The sequence below is a fragment of the Puma concolor genome, chromosome A3 (genome assembly GCF_028749965.1).
Source record: "Puma concolor isolate L17-30 chromosome A3, mPumCon1.1.hap2, whole genome shotgun sequence".
Taxonomy (NCBI): Eukaryota; Metazoa; Chordata; class Mammalia; order Carnivora; family Felidae; genus Puma; species Puma concolor.
In genome coordinates, this window is record NC_141669.1 from 135,552,079 (window position 1) to 135,571,627 (window position 19,549).

General features: G+C 57.5%; 1 protein-coding gene across 2 annotated transcripts in view; it reads right to left on the reverse strand.

The window, feature by feature from the left end:
• The window catches only part of BMP7 (bone morphogenetic protein 7), a 92,070-nt gene that overhangs the window by 26,354 nt on the left and 46,167 nt on the right, over nucleotides 1-19,549 (reverse strand). For both annotated transcript variants that reach the window (XM_086702549.1, XM_086702548.1), the window contains exon 3: nucleotides 5,758-5,906. In XM_086702549.1, coding sequence (XP_086558675.1) covers nucleotides 5,758-5,906 — 149 coding nt within the window. The remainder of the gene's footprint in view (nucleotides 1-5,757; nucleotides 5,907-19,549) is intronic.

Genomic DNA, 19,549 nt, shown 5'->3' on the forward strand with positions numbered 1-19,549 from the left:
TCTTCCTCCCGGCCGTCACCGCGCCCGTGGAACAGACGAAAGGACGAGGCATCGAGAGGCTGAACCGGCTGCCCCAGGAGCAGGGACTGGGGCCGTCGGCTCCCGCGTCCGCGGGGGTGCCGCCGGCCTGTCCCGCTTCTGCTCTGCGCGGGAGCCCCGCACCGGCCGCCTGGCCCACGGCGAGGGTTCGGCCCGCCTGGCACAACAGGGTCGGCCCCTCGGTCGGCGGGCCAGCCCTCCACTCGGGTGGCACCGGAACGCGTCGGAAGCCCTCCGTCGGGGGGTGCTCGGCTCCTCTCTCTCCCACCCGCCCCGGGAGCGGGGAGCACAGCCTGGGTGGCTTGGGGGCGGCCGCTGCTCCTCCTGCCTTCTGGACGAAGGGAGAGATCGGAAGACGCCGGCCCTCCTTCCCACGGCGTCCTGCCCTCGGACGAGACGATGCTCCCCAGTTGGCTCCTGATGAGCCACAGGTGCCCGGAGCGTTTACGAGCTTCTCCCCCGCACGGGCCCCAGCCGTGCCGCCCCCGGGGGCACCCACAGGAAGGCGCGGCTGCAGGGACAGGGACCGGGACGCCCGCTTCCTGGGTGGTCCCGGGAGGGATCCGGAGACCCCGCGAGCGGGAGGCTCACCCCACATCAAGCACCAAGCTTCTCAGAGGAGACCTGTGACGTCTCTGCCTCGCCAGGATGGAGGCGAGCTCACCAGCACTGCTGGCATCATGCCCATTGTACGGGCGTGGAAACTGAGGCCCCCGACAGGGCCCGGGCTCCCTGTTCCGGCAGCCGCCCGGCGGGCTGCAAGATGCTGCTGGGGTCTGGACCAGGGCGAGATGCTGTACCTGACCCGGTGCCCCCTCCCCTCCCCTCCCCTCCCCGAGGGCCAGAGACGCCCGGAACTCGGCTGGCCCCGGCGGGGGGGGGGGGGGGGGGGGGGGGCGCAGGAGGTGGCGACACTCATGGACTTTACACTGCTCAGCAGGAGCCGCGGGGGCAGGGACCCGGCTGCTTCTGCAGGCGACACAGCAGCGGGGTGCCAGCAGACAGAGCCCAGATCGCACAGATGCCCGGCAGGCTCCCGTCTGTTGCACCTGTACAGACATTTAACACAAAGCGGGTGAGACCCGAAACCCAAACGGGGCGCTCGGCCTGGGTGCCATCTTACCGGCAGGTACCCCCAACGGGACACGGGGCACGGCTTGGCCAGCATGCCAGCCCTGGGCCAGGCCCTGGTGCTGGGGGGGGGGGGGGGGGGCGCGCCTGGCAATCACTATTCTCTACGAACCCCCGGGGGGATTCCGATGGACAACTGCAGAGCCAGGAGCCCGTGGTTTCAGAACCGCCGGGCTCACCTGCCTCTCATCTCATCCCCGAGAAGATCCCCAAATTCACAGCCCCCACTGGCCATGGCATACCTCGGCTCCTCCCTGGCGGGCTGAGTGGCTGGTCTTGCCCTGACCCAGGCAGCCAGGCCAAACTTGCCTCCGTGGCAGGTACGGTGCCTGGACGGACCGGCCAAGTCCCCGGGGGGCGGCATCCCTGCCCAGCAACCGGTGCCCGGCGTGGGAGGGGACGGGCGGGGAGGAGACGGGCCCGGGGTCAGGGGTACAGCTTCTGCTTCTCGCCCTGACTCTGGGCAGCAGCTTATGACCACCAGGCTACACCCCACCCCCCCACCATAGATGGAGAGGAGTTCCCAGGCGGACGCCAGAAGAGGGAGCCTCACACCCTCAGGGGCCTCGGCGTCCTCCCCTGTGCCATGAGGAGCTGAACGGCGGCATCCGCCTCGAGGCCCCGTGGTGGGACTTACGAGGGACCACGGCAGACAGCGCTCTGTGCTCGGCTGCTCCCTCAAGCTGAGCAATTAAGCCCTTCACTTGCATGAGCTCATCTGATCCTTCACCACCACCCTGGACGGTGGAAACTATTATTAACCCCACTTTCCAGAGGAGGGACATTAAGTGACTCACCCTGGGTCACATGGCTGCACACGGCCGAGGTGGGATTTGAACCCGGGGAGTCTGGCCTCCTGAGCCCAAGCTTTAACCAGCAGGCTAGGCCATCTCAGTGGATGCCAAGCCTCCCCTTCACGCTAGGGGGGGGCAGAAGCTGGAGGAAATACGCGTACAAAGCCCCAGACTTTGGGGGAGAAAGACAGTGGCAAAAACTAAAGGGAACAGGGTTGGTTGTCCCTTGAGAGAAAAACCAAACTTGGGCCGCCTCGAGCCAGCAGGGCAGAGAAGCACAGGACCCCTAAGGTCAAGTTGGAAGGTCTAGCCAGGATCCACAAGTCCAGGGAAAGGGATCAAGCCTACCTTAGCCTCATTTTTTAACCTCACCCCCCCCCCCCAATCTGCTCCTCAAAAGCTTGTAAGTAAAAAGCAGAGTTGAATGACTCTATTGCCAAATGCGTTCGGAATTCCTCTACGCTATATTCCCCATCAGGAAACTCCCAATGGACATTCGCAAAATAAAGGTTCTGATAAGTCCTGCAGAGAAACCTGCTGAGTGTCTCCAACCTAGCATTTCTCACGCTTCACTGATCATAAATGCTCTCCTTTACCCCGGGACATCCTTGAACACTTCGCAGAACACAGTTTGCGAAGTTCTGGCATACAACAGGGATTGCACATTTTGCCTGTAAATAATCATCGGAAAATAGGAAGTATTTTCAGCTTTGTGGACCAGAGTCTCTGTCATAACTACTCAACGCTGCTGTGATAGCACAAAAGGAGGCCTAGACAATATGTAAATCGGTAAGTGTGGCTGTGTACTAATAAAACTTTGTGACCACCAAAATGTGAATTTCATAGAAGTTTACATGTCATGAAATAGTCTTTCTTTTTTGATATCTTGCCCATTTAGAAATGTGAGGACTATTCTTAGCTCACAGGCCACAGAAGAACAGGCTGCAAGCTGAATTTGGTCCATCAGACATATAGCTTGCCAACTCGAAATGTAGCAATGGAAAACTTCAGCACTTCTAGGAACCGCCCCCCCCCCCTCCGACCTTAAGTGTCATGGAGAAGGGGAGGGAGGGGGAGGGCTCCATCGGGAGAAAGCAAACCACTGGAAACAGGACAAGTGTGGCCCTAAACTCTGCGGCCCGTCCCACATGGTACGTGGCCTTAGGCAAATCTCAGGTAGAGAAGGCAGCCCGAGGCCAAAGCGGTGGCCTCTGATGGGAAAGAAAAGTGGCCAAGCCCAGGAGGCGGAAACGAAAAGGTGATACAAATTGGGCGCATCACCTAAATCCGTTGGGTAAACCCTGGCATTAACCACAGTAAAAAGAAAAAGTAAAAACGGGCAAAGGAATTTGCAGCTCCCAGCACCAAGGGCCAGCTGTCCGTAGAATATAAAGAAAAAGACCAACGCTCTACCAGAGGGTATGAACGGATGGAAAGCTGCGGGCCACGCACAGGAGGAAGGGCTGAGCCTCAAAGGTGAGAGAGAAAAGCAAAGCAAACCTACAGGGTCCCATTTGTCGCCTACCTGATGAGCAAAGACGGACAAGTTTGGAAACGTGTCCTGTCAACGAAGGGGGAACGGGTGCCCTCGTGCATTGCTTGGGGGGGGGGGGGGTGTATTGATCCAAACCACAGACAGCGTCCCTTTCAGGAATTTATCCCAGGGCTACACTCACTCGAGCGGACAAGGATGCTTAACCGACTGAGCCACCCAGGCACCCCTTTTTTAATCGTTAAAACTTTGTTTTTAGTTTGTTTTACAGACAGAGAGAGAGAGAGAGAGAGAGAGAGAGAAGGTGAGGGGCAGAGAGAGAGAGGGAGGGAGAGAATCCCAGGCAGGCACGTACCTGTCCACGCAGAGCCCGACGCGAGGCTCGATATCCCCAACAACGAGATCGTGACCTGAGCCGAGATCCACAGTCGGACTCTCTGAGCTGCCCCCCCTGCAGCTCAGTGCCCCATTGGGGCACTATTTTAAAACCCCTTCTGTATTAACTCATGTAATCTCAGAACCGCCCCGGAGCCCTGGGCGTTGGGGATGAGGAGGCTGGGAAAGGTTAGGGACGTTGTCCAAAGTCACACAGCGAGCGAGCGGAAGAGCTACGAACGCTCCACACGTACACAAACCCACAACAGCCTTCACACGAACAGGGAAGCTCTTTAACGGCTGAAAAGGCCCAACCTTCAAGGTGAGTCGCCAGGTGAAAAAAAAGCCAGGCGGCCAACACTGTCTAGACTATGGTACTGCCTGCAGGGGAAAACAGATAAATAAAAGGAACACAGAATCTACGTGCGATGGTGTAAATCCCCAGAGGGCATCTCTGAAAAGATGTCCACTACCATGGGAACAGCATTGGCACTGGAGATGGAGTTCAGCTACAGAAGGAGGTCACGGGGCCAGTCCACACGGGTGCACGCATCTGTAACTTGAATTTGGAGCCACTGGCAAGTATTACCCATCCTGAAATAAATGTGTTCTTCGTTTGGGTGTGTGTTTTTTTTCCCTTAAAGCTGGCGTAAGGAAGAAGCTACCGACCCCAGAGCCGCCCCCCAACTTAATAAGAAACACATTTCGGGGGAAGAAATGGGCACAGCTAACCCCACCCTGGCTCCCACTCGCCGTCTGTCCGCCCTCGTCAAAGACGGGGGATCTAAGGCGGGGCGCGGAAAGCACAGGGGAACGCAGCCAACAGCGGAGTCTCCAAGTACTGGGGGCTCAGAACCACATTCGGGGTCTCCTGGAAGGGGCTTCCTGCCTCGCACCAGGGCTGAGGTCCTTAACCACGGGCAATGTGGCTCTTCAGGGAACATTCGGTAACAGCTGGAGACATTCTGGGCAGACTGGCCTCTAGTGGGTAGGAGCCGGGGACACGGTTCAACATCCTGCCATGCACGGGACACCCAGGATGTCCCATGTCCCCAGGTTGGGGTGCCTGCATCAGCGCGTCTCACACAGTTATGTGCGCTCAGGCATCACCTGGGGCTCCAGTTAAAGTGCCAGTTCTAGGGGCGCCTGGGTGGCTCAGTCGGTTGAGCGTCCGACTTCGGCTCAGGTCGTGATTTCGCGGTTTTTGAGTTCGAGCCCCGGGTCAGGCTGTGTGCTGACGGCTCGGAGCTTGGAGCCTGCTTTGGACTCTGTGTCTCCCTCTCTCTCTGCCCCTCCCCCACTTGTGCTCTGTCTCTATCAAAAATAAATAAATGTAAAAAAAAAATTTTTTTTAAGTGCCGGTTTTAGGGGCGCCTGGGTGGCTCAGTCGGTTGAGCGACCAACTTTGGCTCAGGTCATGATCTCGCCGTCTGTGAGTTCGAGCCCGCGTCAGGCTCTGGGCTGACGGCTCAGAGCCTGGAGCCTGTTTCAGATTCTGTGTCTCCCTCTCTCTGACCCTCCTCCGTTCATGCTCTGTCTCTCCCTGTCTCAAAAATAAATAAAACGTTAGAAAAAAAAAACATTTTTTTTTTTTTTAAATAAAGTGCCGGTTTTAACAGTGCAGGCCTGGGACGGGCCAGAGTCTGTGTTTCCGTGAGGATGTCCAGCCCGCTGGTGCGGGGACCTTGCTCTGCACAATGAGGCCTCGCCCAACCCGGTGTGGCCAACGGTGTCATCGTCTCCTGCAAAGGGGCAGGTGCTACTCTTGCTTGGGATCAAAACGCAGACAGCGAGCACTGCTTGGTGGGGGTCGGAGGAGCGAGCCCTCCCTGGATGGGAACAAGCATGAACTTGCTGCTGAGCTCCTACGTGAGTCCAGGAGCACAGGCTGTGTCGGAACCAGAGGGGTGGTGACAGGACACCTACCGTCCAAGGTCTCCACGCAGAGCTGCAGGCCCAGATTGTGCCGCGGGTTGACCACCCAGTGGTTGCTGGTGGCCGTGATGTCGAACACCAGCCAGCCCTCCTCCGAGGCCCAGAGCGTGCGGCTGTCCAGCAGGAACAGGTCTGACTCCCTACAAAAGAGGAGGAGAGACACGAGGCATGGCAGGTCACGGCTCGGTCAGCCTTGTCACCAGCCGGCCGCCGTTGGACAGAAGGACCGTGGGGAGTCGGGGAGGTGGCAGGAGGTCCACCGGGCCCCCAGAAGCGGGTACATCAGAGCAAGATCCAGGGCTGAAGACCCCTTAGTAGCTGCGATGGAAAAAGGGAGCGTAGAAGGGGCACAGAGAATGCACGCAGGGGACAGGGCGCTGCTCCAAGGCGAGCTCACCCTTCACACTTGTTGGGGGGGATCCCGATGGGAGACAGTACAGGAAGGCAGGCATGTGCAGCCTCTGTGTTGCCTGAACTCTCAGGGAATAGAAGCTCACATTTTTTGGATTACTCACCATTTGCCAGGCATGGCCTGGAATACACATATTACCTCATTCAATTCTCACGACCCTAAGGTGTAGGGATAGTATCATCGCCACGATTATGGTAAAACCATGACTTGCCCCAGGTCATTTAGGCAGGAGTTGGGGTGTGATCTCAGGCAACCGAGCACCGGTACACACACTCCTCATTTGCATGCCGTGCAACTTCCTCCTAAACCCACCACGTATGAGGTGGTGGACGCCTAGATGGGCATTAATGGAGACAACGCTTTAATCTTCTCTTTCTCACATTTTGCAGTAGCAAAATGGCTAAAACTACAACTGATGTTGTAGTGGATGGAGGATAGGTGGATGGGTGGATGGATGGATGGACGGATGGGTAGAGGGGTGGATGGATGGATGGATAGATGGATGGATGGGTGGATGGATGGATGGATAGATGGATGGATGGATAGATAGAGGGGTAGATGGATAAAGGGGTGGATAGATGAATGGATGAATAGAGGGGTGGATGGATGGATGGATGGATGGGTAGAGGGGTGGATGGATAGATGGATGGATGGATGGATGGATGGATGGATGGATGGATGGATAGATGGGTGGATGGGTGGGTGGATGGACAGATGGATGGATGGATGGATAGATGGATAGGTGGATGGATGGATGGATAGATAGGTGGGTGGATGGATGGATGAATGGATGGATGCATGGATGGATGGATGGTTGGATGGGTGAATGGATGGAGGGGTGGTGGATGGATGGATGGATGGATGGATGGATGGTTGGCTGGCTGGATGGTTGGATGGTTGGATGGATGGGTAGATGGGTAGATGGGTGGATGATGGATGGGTGGATGATGGATAGGTGGATGGGTGGGTGGATGGATGGATAGATGGATGAATGAATGGTTGGTTGGATGGATGGATGGATGGATGGATGACTGGATGGATGGACAGATAGATGGTGGGATGGATGGAGGGAGGGAGGGAGGGAGGGAGGGAGGGAGGGAGGGATAGATGGGATGGAAGGGATGGATGACGGATAGGTGGATGGGTGGGTGGATGGATGGATAGATGGATGAATGAATGGTTGGATGGATGGATGGATGGATGACTGGATAGATGGACAGATAGATGGTGGGACGGATGGAGGGAGGGAGGGAAGGAGGGATAGATGGGATGGAACGGATGGATGGATGGATGGATGGATGGATAGATGCGTGGACGATGGATAGGTGGATTGTGGGTGGATGGATAGATAGATGGATGAATGAATGGTTGGATGGATGGATGGATGGATGGGTGAATTTTTACATTCATTGTTAATAGAATTGTAGTATACAACGTCTCATGACATTCTGCACACTTTTACTCGTAAGAATTGAAAGTTTCAACATTTTGAGTCCTTCAACAATCAGTTAAAAATTTTCAACCCCCACACTGTGCCAGACACTGGGGTACAACAGCGAACGACACCCTAACCAGCCCCTGCCCTGGGGCATCGACCATCTGCACCATACCCGGAGTGATCTAATTTTCCTGGGAATTAAGGCGAATTTTCTCTGCTCACACATAAAGGCCTGAGATCGAGTGACTGTTTATTGAGCACTTACCACGTGCCAGACTCTGGGCTGAAATGCCTGACCAGTATCCTATCAGCACTGAATCCTTACAACAACTCTATGAGGTGGATAAAATTACGTGTGCCATTGTGCAGATCTCAAGACTGAGGCTCAGAAAGGCAAAGCTGTTTGCCCGGGACTGCAGGGGTCACTGTGTGCTGAAACATGGTCAAGGGGGATCGAAATCCAACCAGACCACCTGCCAGTCAAAGCTTGCAACCAGGGATGCACGCGGTTCATCTGGACGCTGCCGTTGCTCAGGTGTGATTGTCCTCATTTCAGAACCTCTGGCAAATCAAACTCATTGTAATACAAGCCATTAAGCCATCGGCTGGCACCAAGGAGCAGACGCCCCCCCACCTTAGATGAGGGACACATCTCCTGTCATCCCTCTTCTGTGTGGCCCGGAGACTCCACGTTTGTGAGGTCGGCCGAATTCTACCTCTGCTGCGTGCCGTAACGCTAAATTAGACATGTACCAAGCCCCTTAATGTATATGAGAGTCATGAGAAGGCAAGCAGAAACTACATCAGTGACTTTAGCCGGTGTTTCAATTTCCTTTATCGCAGAACCCACTGGAAACATATGGGGAGGTGAACAGGTCACTCAGAAAAGCCTACACAGGGATGGGGAAGCAGCACGAGCCAAGGCAAGTGTGAGGGTGCAGGGCTGTCTCATCCGGCCCAGCTGTCGAAGGCAGGAGCTTGAGTTCTAGTTCTCTCTATGCATCGCCCCATCCCAAAGTCTGAGAGCAGAGAACCCGGTTGTCTTAGTCGAGTTGGTGCCCAGCCCTTGGCCATGGGAGGGCTGGGCGCTCCACAGTGACAGCATCATCCGGACCAGAAGACAGAAACGGGGCGGGGGAGGGAGGGTCATCCCCCTCCACCTCCCCTAACATCCCACTTTTTAAGTGACACCCAACGATGACCGGAACCCGACTCAGAAAATGCTGAGGTATGTTCTACAGTGCGTGTGCAAGAAACAGGACTGCCGATCTCCCGGCCAACAGACGGTGCAGCGTCTCGGCCAGCCACTCGGAAGTCCCCGAGGATCTCAGTCCCCTCGCTAACGCAGAGAGATTATGGAAGCAAGGACAGCTTTTCATTTTATTTGTATTTGTCCTTTTTAAGCAATTTAAAATTTTTGAAAATCTTTATGTCTTTTTGAGACAGAGCGAGAGACAGAGCGCGAGCAGGGGAGGGGCAGAGAGAGAGACGCAACACAGAATCGGAAGCCGGCTCCGGGCTCCGAGCTGGCAGCACGGAGCCCGACGCGGGGCTTGAACTCACGGAGCGCGAGATCGTGACCTGAGCACAAGTCAGCGCCCAGCCAGCTGAGCTACCCAGGCGCCCCAGGGACGGCTTTTTGGAGCCCCGAAGTCTTTCTGAAGACCCTCGCTTTGACTGTCACGTCTGAACTGAACAAAAACGACAAGATAGTCTTTCCTGACTGCTTTACTTCCACCTCTGCCTGGCGCCCCGTTACAGGCAGATTCAGAACTGCTTTGGGGGATGTTCCAGGCAGATCGCCAGCTTACAAAGGAGAGTTTCCCGCCGTCTTCGCCCCCCGTGTGCCTCGATGGCTCCGCTGGCCATGCATCGCTGCCAACATCGTCAGGGAACCAGTCAGCTGCTCCCAATGAGCCACAGGCAGAGAAGAAACACCGCTCCGAGCCAGCACAGCTCCCCTGTTCCCACAGGCTCCCGGGGCCCTCGCGGGAGGCGTCCACACCACAGCACGGAAGTCGCAAACCTGGGGCGGGGGGGGGGGGGTGACTCTGCTGGACGCCGCTGTTTGCAAGAAAACGCGACCAGATATCTGGAGAGGCCCTCACGGACAGGAAAACACCACGAGGAGTCACTTAGGGCCACAGGATCAGGCCTTCGAACGGTGAACGCCTTGCCAAACGATACTGAACGTTCTTCTTACAGGCCGTGACACCCCGCGCCAGATGTTACAGGGAGCGTTGACTCATCCGTGAATCAGCGGGAACGCACCGACTCCCCGCCCCCAAGCCACAGGCTGCAGTCTGTTCCAGGCCGGCTTGGCAGGGCCAAAGTCGTCTTCGAAGGCACTGGGGCAGGAGAGCCTTGGCGAGGCGGGGAGAGCGGGACGCGGACACGGGCTTTGCTTCTGCCCCGATGGTCCGGGCACGAGGCGGGCCCGGACGAAGCAACGGAGACGTCACTCTGCAACCAAGTCTGGAGGGAAAGGTGGGCGACTGGCCATTTCCGGCCGGCACCTCGAGCATCTTATCAGAGCACAGCGGTTCTCACGCAGAGGAGGAACCAGAGAAGCCCTCGGTGACGTGGCATTTACCCTGAACACGCTGGCCTCCTGGAGCCGGCCCAGGCGTGAGCAGAGGCCGAAAAGGCTCAGGGTGAAGGCCACCCGCCCGCCCCCGCCCCCGCCCTGGCGCTTTCCTCCCGTCAGTTCTCTGGGGCTCCCGACGGTAAGAGTGGTGTTCCCATTTTACAGATGAGGACGGTGAGCTCCAGAGAGGCGAAGCCAACTGTCCATCCGAGTGACCTGGTAAGCGACAGGACCGGGCACAGCATCGGAAGTCTGAGCACACGAGCCCTGGCACGTCCTTAAATCACCCTCTCACGAGAGGACAAGAGACACGGGAGGTGGTCGGATGCTGCGTTCACACACGTTCCCATCACAGCACAGCAGCGGAGCAGAGAAAATACTAGACGGGTACGAGGTCTGGGTGGGGGGGAAGGGAGGAGAGTAGGTCCAGCCAGCCGATCCCTGGGCCTCAGTCTCCTCTTCTGTCAAATGGGGATAACGCGACCTTCTTCGGCGACGGGGAGACCCAAGTGAAGACCAGCTCAGCACCAGACTCTCGAGGCTCCGCGGGGCCTCCCTGGGCTTACGTGAGCCACGCAGGGGCTGGTTCCCTGCGAGACCGCGGAACTCAACCTGCCTTGGCCCCAGACGTTCCGTGACTTCCCAAGAGCCAAAAGTCAACAGACCACGTATCCATTCAAAGAATGTTCACTTGGGACTCCAAAGTGCATCAGGCAACTGCATTAGGATGTTCACAGTTGTAGGTTTTCTGCAAATAGGGCCACCGGCAACTCCTCCCACCGCTGCCCCCACATGGAGCTCCCCCGTAAGTCAGTGGGGTCTGTTTCCCGCCTCTGAAGTCTGGGCCGACTTTGCCACTTGCTGTGACCGGTGGGACCCAGTGGAAGCGAGGCCCGGCTAGGCTGGGGACTAAAATGTAAGGGGCTCAGCAGCTCTGGCTTTGCTCTCTGGGAAGCTCGCCACTGGATCAAGAAATCTGGCTGCTGTGCTGGAAAGAGGGACCACGTGGAAGGGGGCAGAAGCCATGGGGGAAGAGGGTCTGGAAAAGAGAGAGAGAGAGAGAGAGAGAGAGAGAGAGAGAGAAGCCAAGCCAGCCCCCAGACAAGGTGCCATCTCTGGTGTCCCTGGCCCAGCCAAGCTGCCAGCTTCGTCAGTGACCACAGCAGACCCTACGGAAAATACGAGAACCTCCCAGCTGAGCCCTGCCTGGATTTCTGAGCAAAATAGGACTCTGCCGATTCAGCCGCTGTGTTGTGGGGAGGCCCCCAAAACCAGTCACGCCGCATTACAGAAAAACCGCAAACCATCTACTTACTAAGAGACGTTAGTAAAACCTTACGGCGCACACAAGTCCCATGAAGCTGCTTCTAAGGACCACACAAATCAACACTTCTTGACAAGGGGGAAATAGGGTACCAAGCAAAAAGGTCCTATAAAACAGAATGCGTAGCACAAGTGTTTCTGGAGAAATACAAGATACTAAAAACGGCGGAAAAAAACAAACAGAGAATTCGAGCCAAACTAAATGCGTTGAGAGTTGGAACACGCGGGGCGTCTGGGTGGCTTAGTCGGGTGAGTGTCCGACTCTTGGTTTCAGCCCAGGTCAGGATCCCAGGGTTGTGGGATCGAGCCCCTCATCGGGCTCCGTGCTGGGCATGGAACCTGCCTGAGATTCTCTCTCTCTCAATCTCTCTCTCTCTCTCTCTCTCTCTCTCTTTCTCCCTCTGCCCCCTCCCTGACTTGCACAAGTGTGCCCCCCACTCGCAATCTCTCAAAAAAAAAAAGAATTGAAACAAGAATAAATAGCCTTTCTCACCCCCAAATCCCAAATGGTTTTGCACTACCTTTACCAAAATTGACAAACTATCAATGGACAATTCCTGCTTATATACAAATCGGTCAAGAAAATGGCACAGGACAAGGTGGGGAAAGCTCGTCCGCCACGGACTCCAACAACGGACAAGGCCCATGTCAACGGCAGCTCTACAAAGACCTACCAATGGCCGGTGAGCACGCGGAAGGAAGATAATATTGCCAGCCGCCAGGGAAATGCGACGCAGAACCACAGTAAGACAGCCCCTCACGCCCGCTAGGACGGCTAAAACCAAAAACACAGACGGTAACAAGTGTTGGCAAGGATACGCGGTAACCACAGCGCTCCTACACCGCTCGTGGGGACGTGAAACGTGCACACAGACCCACACAAAATCCGACACGCCGAGGTTCACGGCAGCGTTATTTGTAACGTGGCCCCAAAGAGTGTGAACAACTCAAATACCCATCAACTGCTACGTGGATAAACAAAGTGTGGTAAATCCACGCCACGGAAAATTACTTGGCGGTAAGACGGAATAAAGAACCGGCTGGTAAGATGGGCAAACTCTGAAATCATCCTGCCGGGTAAAGGAAGGCGGCCACGCGACCGCACGCGGGGAGATTCCGTTTACGTGAGCTGTCCAGAGAGGCAAATTCACAGAGAATCAGGAAGACGAGAGGTGGCTGGGAGGGGGCCGGGTGGGGGGGGGCGGGGGGTGCTGGTGGGTACGGACTTCCCTTTTGGGCTTATGAACACGTGGAACAGTGGAAATGGCCGCAGACCTCTGAACGGACTAAAGACCACCGAACGGTAGGCTCCACAAGGGTGAGTCGTACGGAATGCGATTTCTCTCTCAATAAAACTGTGTCGTTTGAAGCGGGTAGAGCCAACGTAGGCCTGAAACACGGAGCAAAGAGCCATCATGCTAATAGTATGCTCAGGTTCCCACGCCCACCCGCCGTGTCTCAGCTACAACTCTCCCCCAAATGGTTCCCCTCCTCACGTGTTCATCGACGCTGTCCCAATTCAGCTGGCCCGTTCCGTGTCTTCTAAATATGTGTTCAGGTTTACTTTTTGATTTTTTTTGGGGGGAGGGGCAGGGAGAGGGGGAGAGAGAGGATCCCGAGCAGGCTCTGCGACGCCAGTGCAGAGCCCAACGCAGGGCTCGAACCCGCGAACCGAGAGACCCTGACCTGAGCCGAAACCAAGAGTTGGACGCTTAACCCACTGAGCCCCCCAAGGAGCCCCTGGCACGTTGTTTCCATTTCTGGAAGAAGCCAGATCTCCGCGGGGCAGCCCTACTTCCCCGCTCGGCCCGATCCGCATTACGAACCAGGGAGGGGGCACTGGCCCGGCTCTCAGCCCCCGTTCGTGGGTGTGGACAACGTGCCCACCCCTCCAAGCGCACAGGGGCGCAGCCGAGCTGAGATGCAGATGTGGCCTCGCTTCACCTTCTCCCGCTGCTTCCGACGAAAGCAGCGGCAGGAGGACAGAAGAGGCAGAAGGTCACCTTCTCCCTCCTGACCCCCAGGAGCCCCTGAAGCCGTGCTCCCTGTGAGGCCTGAACCGCCAGTGACCCCGGCTTCGTGGCACGGAGGGGTGTTAATATTTAACCACTGGCCTGGGAACAGTGTGTGGCCGGGGCCTGTGGGCTCCTCCTCTCCTGGGAGAGAACCAGCCCTGAGAACCAGCCGAAACCTAAGCCCCAGAGAGAAGCAGGAGGGCCACACGCCATGGCTAGAGTCGCTTTCCAGTGCCTCACAGCCCACCTGCCCCGGAAAGTTCCACCACGCTGGAAAAGTGGGTATTTTTAATCCAACGTGGGAAGGCGGAAAGTCCTTTTTTTTTTTTTTTGCCCTCTGGCTCCTTAGAAACTATTCCGAGACTGTGATCTACAGGGCCTCACCACGACCCACCTCCCAGAGCGGTGGGGATCCCGGGGGAAATGTGGGGGGACCACCCCCGGACCAGGACCTCAGAGATCGGCCCTCTACGCAAACACAGCCCCCACAGAATACAGCCCCTGGGCCCCGCACAACGGCCAGCTTGGAAGCCGGAGGATTTCTCTGGCCCCGGGGGACCCCTGGCAGGGGCAGGAGCCACAGGAAACAGATCCCAGCCAGCTTCCCCAGTGCCCGCGGCCTTGGCACTGGAGAGCCCCTCTCCTGTCTCAGAACCCAGTTTCCCTCCTCTGTTCCCTCGATCCTGCAGCACTGTGGGGACCGGGCCTCCTTCCACCTCCTGCCTCCCCCTCCCGCCGGTGGGTCCCAGCGGCCTGGGGCCTCGGAAATCTCTTCCCGCTGCTTCCATTTTCGGCGCCGAAACCCAGACTTTGTGTGCAGGCCACGGGCGGCTGCGTGGGGGTAGCCAGCTCTGGGCCTCAGTGTAGGGTATGATGGAACCGCTCATGCAGTCACAGCCCGACTCCCAGCTTGGCTGTCCCCCCTGGGGTCCCTCAGGAACACAGCCCACAACCTTCGGGGAGCACACGCGGCCGGGGTTTGGAAGGGCCACATCGGGAGGCATCCGGGTCTCTCCAGGAGTCCTGCCCGGCAGCGAGGGGCCCCGGCACCCCAACACTGAGGCCTGGGCAGCGGCTGTGCCACCAGGCTTGAGTGACATTCTCCCACCTAATCCTTCCTCCTTCACCGGGGTACAGAGCCGTGACCCCTGCTTTACAGATGAGGGGCTAATGGGGTGCCTGGGTGGCTCAGCCGGTTAAACGTCTGACTTCGGCTCAGGTCGTGATCTCGCGGTTCGTATGTTCGAGCCCCCGCGTCAAGCTCTATGCCGACAGCTCGGACCCTGGAGCCTGCTTTGGATTGTGTCTCCCTCTCTCTCTGTCCCTCCCCTGCTCGGTCTCTCTCTCTCTCTCCCTCCCTCTCTCAAGAATAAGTAAACGTTAAACAAAAAGTGTCTTCAGCCAATGAGGAGCACACCCCAGACAGAAAGCGACATGAATAATCCCTCCCATCGGGCCCCCCCCAGCCAGGAGTCCTCCCAGGGGTCAGTGGGCGTGGAGAGAATCCAGGAGAACGTGGCTGGCCCGGTGCCAAGCGACCCCCATCAGAGAGAAATGGACTTCGGATTATGGGGTGGGCAGAGTAACACCCGCCCCCCAATCCGGAAGACCATGTCCTCATCCCCAGAACCCGTGACCTGTCCAGGCAAGGGCACTCTGCAGATGTGGCGAAGGACGCTGAGCTGGGAGAGGATTCTGGGTGGTGCAGGTGCGCCAGCCAGAGACGGAGGTGTGAGGACAGACGCGGAGTCACAGCGACGCAACTGTTGGCCGCAGCCCGTGAGCCCGAGCGATGGGGGCGGCATCTGAAGCCGGAAAGGACAAGGAAACGGATCCTCCCTTGGGGCCTCCAGGAGGACCGCGGCCCTGGGGCACCTTCACGTTAGTTCAGCGAGATCCATAACGGGTGTGCGTTCGAGCCACTAAATTTGTGGTCCGGCAGCCACAGGAATGAATGGAGTCTCACTCCCCCAACACCCGCTCTGTCAGCCAGAGACAGAGCTTGGACTCCGGAGGCTGAGTGCCTCACAAGGCGAAGGCAATTAAATCCCGGTCAGTTGGCCCGAAGGAGGGGAAGGAGTCCCCTGTTACCCCCAGAGGAAGGAAAAGAGTGTCTCCTGAGGCAGGTCAGAGGGATGGGCAGGGCTAATGCAGCCAGGAGGGCGGGAAGGGCATTGCAGCAGAGGGAACAGAGTGTGCGAGGCAAGGTAAGAGAGGCGGGGAGAGCTTCCGGCCCCGGGGGGGGGGGGGGGGTGGGTTCTGGTCTGAAGAGGACTGGGAAGCTAGGAAAAGTTTCCAGCCGGGGGGTGAGTCACGATAAAGGGTCACCAGCAGCCTCCTCTCCCTCACCCCTGCTCTGACCCTCACCCTCAGCCCGCGGCTCTTTGGAACACCGTAGGGCCTGGCGCTCTCAAACCCTGCACATCACTGACCGCCGCTGAGCCTTGAGAACGTGCCCCCAGAATCCGGAGAGCAGGAGGGCGTGCACTGGGGAGCCCCAGGCTGACAGGAAGTCACAGAGGGAGAGCAGGCATGTTGCTGCAAAGGATGAGTCAGGCTGGGAAGCCAGCAGAGCCCTGCTCGCACCTGGACCGGCACACCAGCCCTGCAGGGAAGGAGATCAAAGGGCCCAGGGAGGAAGCCGGGGCGTGGTGCCGTGGGGAGTGCCCCTCCAGAGCCCCAGGCTCGGGGGGACCCAGCACCCCACCCGGGGGCTTCGGGGAATGTCCTGCCTTTCTACCAAGCTACCCGAACGGTCCCTGGCATCCCTGGGACAGGAAGATGAAGTCAGAGAGGCTTTTTTTAAATACTTTCGTGAAGACCATACGCACATCCAGGAAGGCTAAAATTAAGTCATTTGGGAGGAAGGTGGAAAAACACACAAAGAAGCATGATAGCCTCCTCCCACGGCCGGAGCATGAGCCGCCAGCCCGCGGTTTCCCCACCCCGGGGCCATCTGTCCGTCTGTCTGTCGGTCGGTCTCTCTCCCTTCCCCCGTCCCCCGCCTGGGCATTCGCAGGAGGGTCAACAAGACTCCTGTCCACAGTCCAGGAGGCCCATGTTGTCAAAAGTCAGGAAGTCAGTCAGGAGCCATCAAGGGCTGGGCCTCAGTTTCCCCATATGTAAGACGACGGATGTGTTTACCAAGCTCTCAACAACTGCCTCCGCTAACAGAACACCCAAGAGAGCAAAACGAGAGGGTCAAAAATCAAAAGGCTCTCAAACAAGGGTGGAATGCACCACAGGATCATTGCTCCTTAAGGTGCATTAGCTCTTTAAAGGCTCTGAGAAGTCCTGCTGCAAAGAAACGCCTACTCTGACCTTGGTGTGTGATAAAGAGTCTCTCAAATGTGTGCGTACACGTGGGTCATGGGGGCAGGAGGTGGACGAGGAGGTCGGCTAAAAATAGAAGGTTCTCCCCGATCAGGGATGGAGCAACCGGCAGGAGAAAACAATCAGGAGGTCTAAGCGGAGCCCAGGATCCACTTTGCAAAGAATCCCCCAGGCTGGTCCTTGGGCCACACTTTGGGCAGGCAGGGATGTAGGCATTACAACACAAGGCTTTGGGTCCCAGGAAAGTTAGAGTAAAATCCCAGTGGAGCGACCCTGGACAAGCCAGCTTCTGTCTTTCGTGTTATTTTACTCACAAAGTGGGGCGAACTATGAGGATTGTTCTAAAAATGGATTCCATAGAATGATGCACTCCCGACGCCACGCCAGCGTCCAAGGCTCAAGGCTCCGGGTCGGAGCGGACCTCCTCGTCAACGTGAATCTTCCCCACCCCAGATTTAAGCTGTCCCAGCCCCAAAGCAAGGAGCTCACAACCGAGTTCCGACCCTCACTCAAGGTGCAACGATCTTAGAACGGGCCTGGCGCCCCGTCACCCAGGGAGCCCGAGAGGTCGGTGCTGTTGTCTCCTTCCACAGGCGGGAGGCTGAGGCTCAGGGAAGCCAGCAACGCTTCTGATGGGGGAAAGCCTGGGCGGGGGGTCCTACTCCTACCCGTACTTACCCAACCCCCACCCCACCCCCAGCAACCTGCGAGGGCTTTTCCGGGGCTCAAATCTGAGTACACAACTGCCCTGCTTTCCACCCTCTAGTGGCTCTTAGAATAAAAAGCCGAAATTCCCTAATGTGTTCCCCCCGTCACCCCACACGCCCGCTGCCCGGCCCCCACGGCCTCAGCCGCCCCAGCCTCCTTCCAGGCTCGCATCCGGACCAGACGCCAGCCTACCCCAGGCCTCTGCACGTGCGGCCGCTGCAACACCGTCCCTCACCTTTTTACCTCCAACACACCTGCTCAGCCTTCGGCTCCCCGAGGAAGCTTCTGCCGACGCCCTGATGGGCACACCATCTCTAGACGCCCTCCGAGCCTCTCCCTTCCGAGAACTCAGGCTGGGGTTTAAGTTCGTTTGCACGGTTCTTTGGGTTTTCCCTGTTTCCCTACCAGACCTCAAGCTCCTAAGTCCGGAAGAAACAGTCCTGCTTTGCCAGCCATTCGTTGCAGCCCCAGCACCTAACACACGGCACAGCACACAGTAGGTCTCCAGTTTACGTCGCGTGAACGTGCGAGTATCTTCAGAGTCCTCTTACCAGCCCAGGGGGCTTTCTGGGATCACTTTCTGTTATCTGTGTTATTAAAAGAGGAAAAGTCGGGGCACCGGGGTGGCTCGGCTGGTGAAGCGTCCCACTCTTGATTTCAGCTCAGGTCATGATCCTGGAGTTGTGGGATCGAGCCCCGTGTTGGGTTCTGTGCTGAGAGCAGAGCCTGCCTGGGATTCTCTCTCTCCCTCTCTCTGCCCCCCCCCCCCCACCAGCGCGCTCTGTCTCTCTCCGAATGAATAAACTTAAAAAAAAAAAAATGTTTCTGTAAGAGAGGAAAAGTCCATTTTTTTTCCAAACGACCCAAGCGCCTCCGGCAATGGATTCGCCCCCAGCCCACTGCCCCCCACCCCAACCCCGGTACCCACCGGGAACCCAGGCTCCCGACAACACCTGCTGATTAGCCTCGGGCACTGCACACCCCACCCTCCAGGCCTGCCTGTGCAACCGGGGGGGCTACCAGATTGCCCGAACAGACCCCCGGTGGGAAACTGCCTGGTGGTCTGGGCTTCACCGCCCCCATATTTGCACCCTTGTCACTGTCAGCACTGGCCCCTTTATCTGGAAGCGTCCAGGGGGAGCCGGGAGGACACAGACAGACAGGAAGCCACAGCTGGGAAAAAAGCCAACTGCAAGTTTACTTTTGGACCTGACTCTTGTCCCCCTTTGCTCAAGGCTCCAGGGTTTGGGCCCCAGAGTTTCCGGAAACTGGAGACCCTGTCGTTCCTTCCGTTCACCCAGGCACGAGCCATCCAGACACCAAGTGACGAGAGGAGAGCCGTGCTGCTGACTTCAGTGCCTGGGAACCTATCTGTGGTGAAACAGAAAGGGCCCCGGGGCCGCCCCAGAGAAACCAGGCCTTGTGGGGAGCACCGTGGGGCTTGGGGGTGGCTCTGGAAACCCCCCGAGGCTGGCAGCTGCGTGCATCTCACATCGTGGGGGCGGGCGGGCGAGACACCACGGACAGGAGACTCATCTTTCGAGACTTTCCCTGGTGGCCCCACTTCCTCCAGCCTCCAGCCCCAGACCAAAATAGAACGAGGTAAATTCTGCCTCTTTCACGCACAGTCAGGGAATAAACAAACCAACATAAACACCGTTTTCCTGCTGGGTCATCTTTCCTGCTTTTTTTCTTTTTCTTTTTCTTTTTTTTTTTGAAAAAGAACCACAGCCTGTTTTAAGATTCCAAACCCAGAGGCAGAGACGCGAAGAGAAGGAAGCAGCCAGCAGAGAAGGGAGCCCGACAGCTGGGTGTGCAGACAGAAACGCGTAACGCGATTACCAAGTTCGAGGTCAGAAAACAAAGGCCAGATCAGAGCACCTCAATGCCGAGTGGGAAGGGGTGTCTCAGACTTCATCCCGACCGTGGATCCTTAACTGGAAGAGTGGAGGCTGGACGGAAGGCTG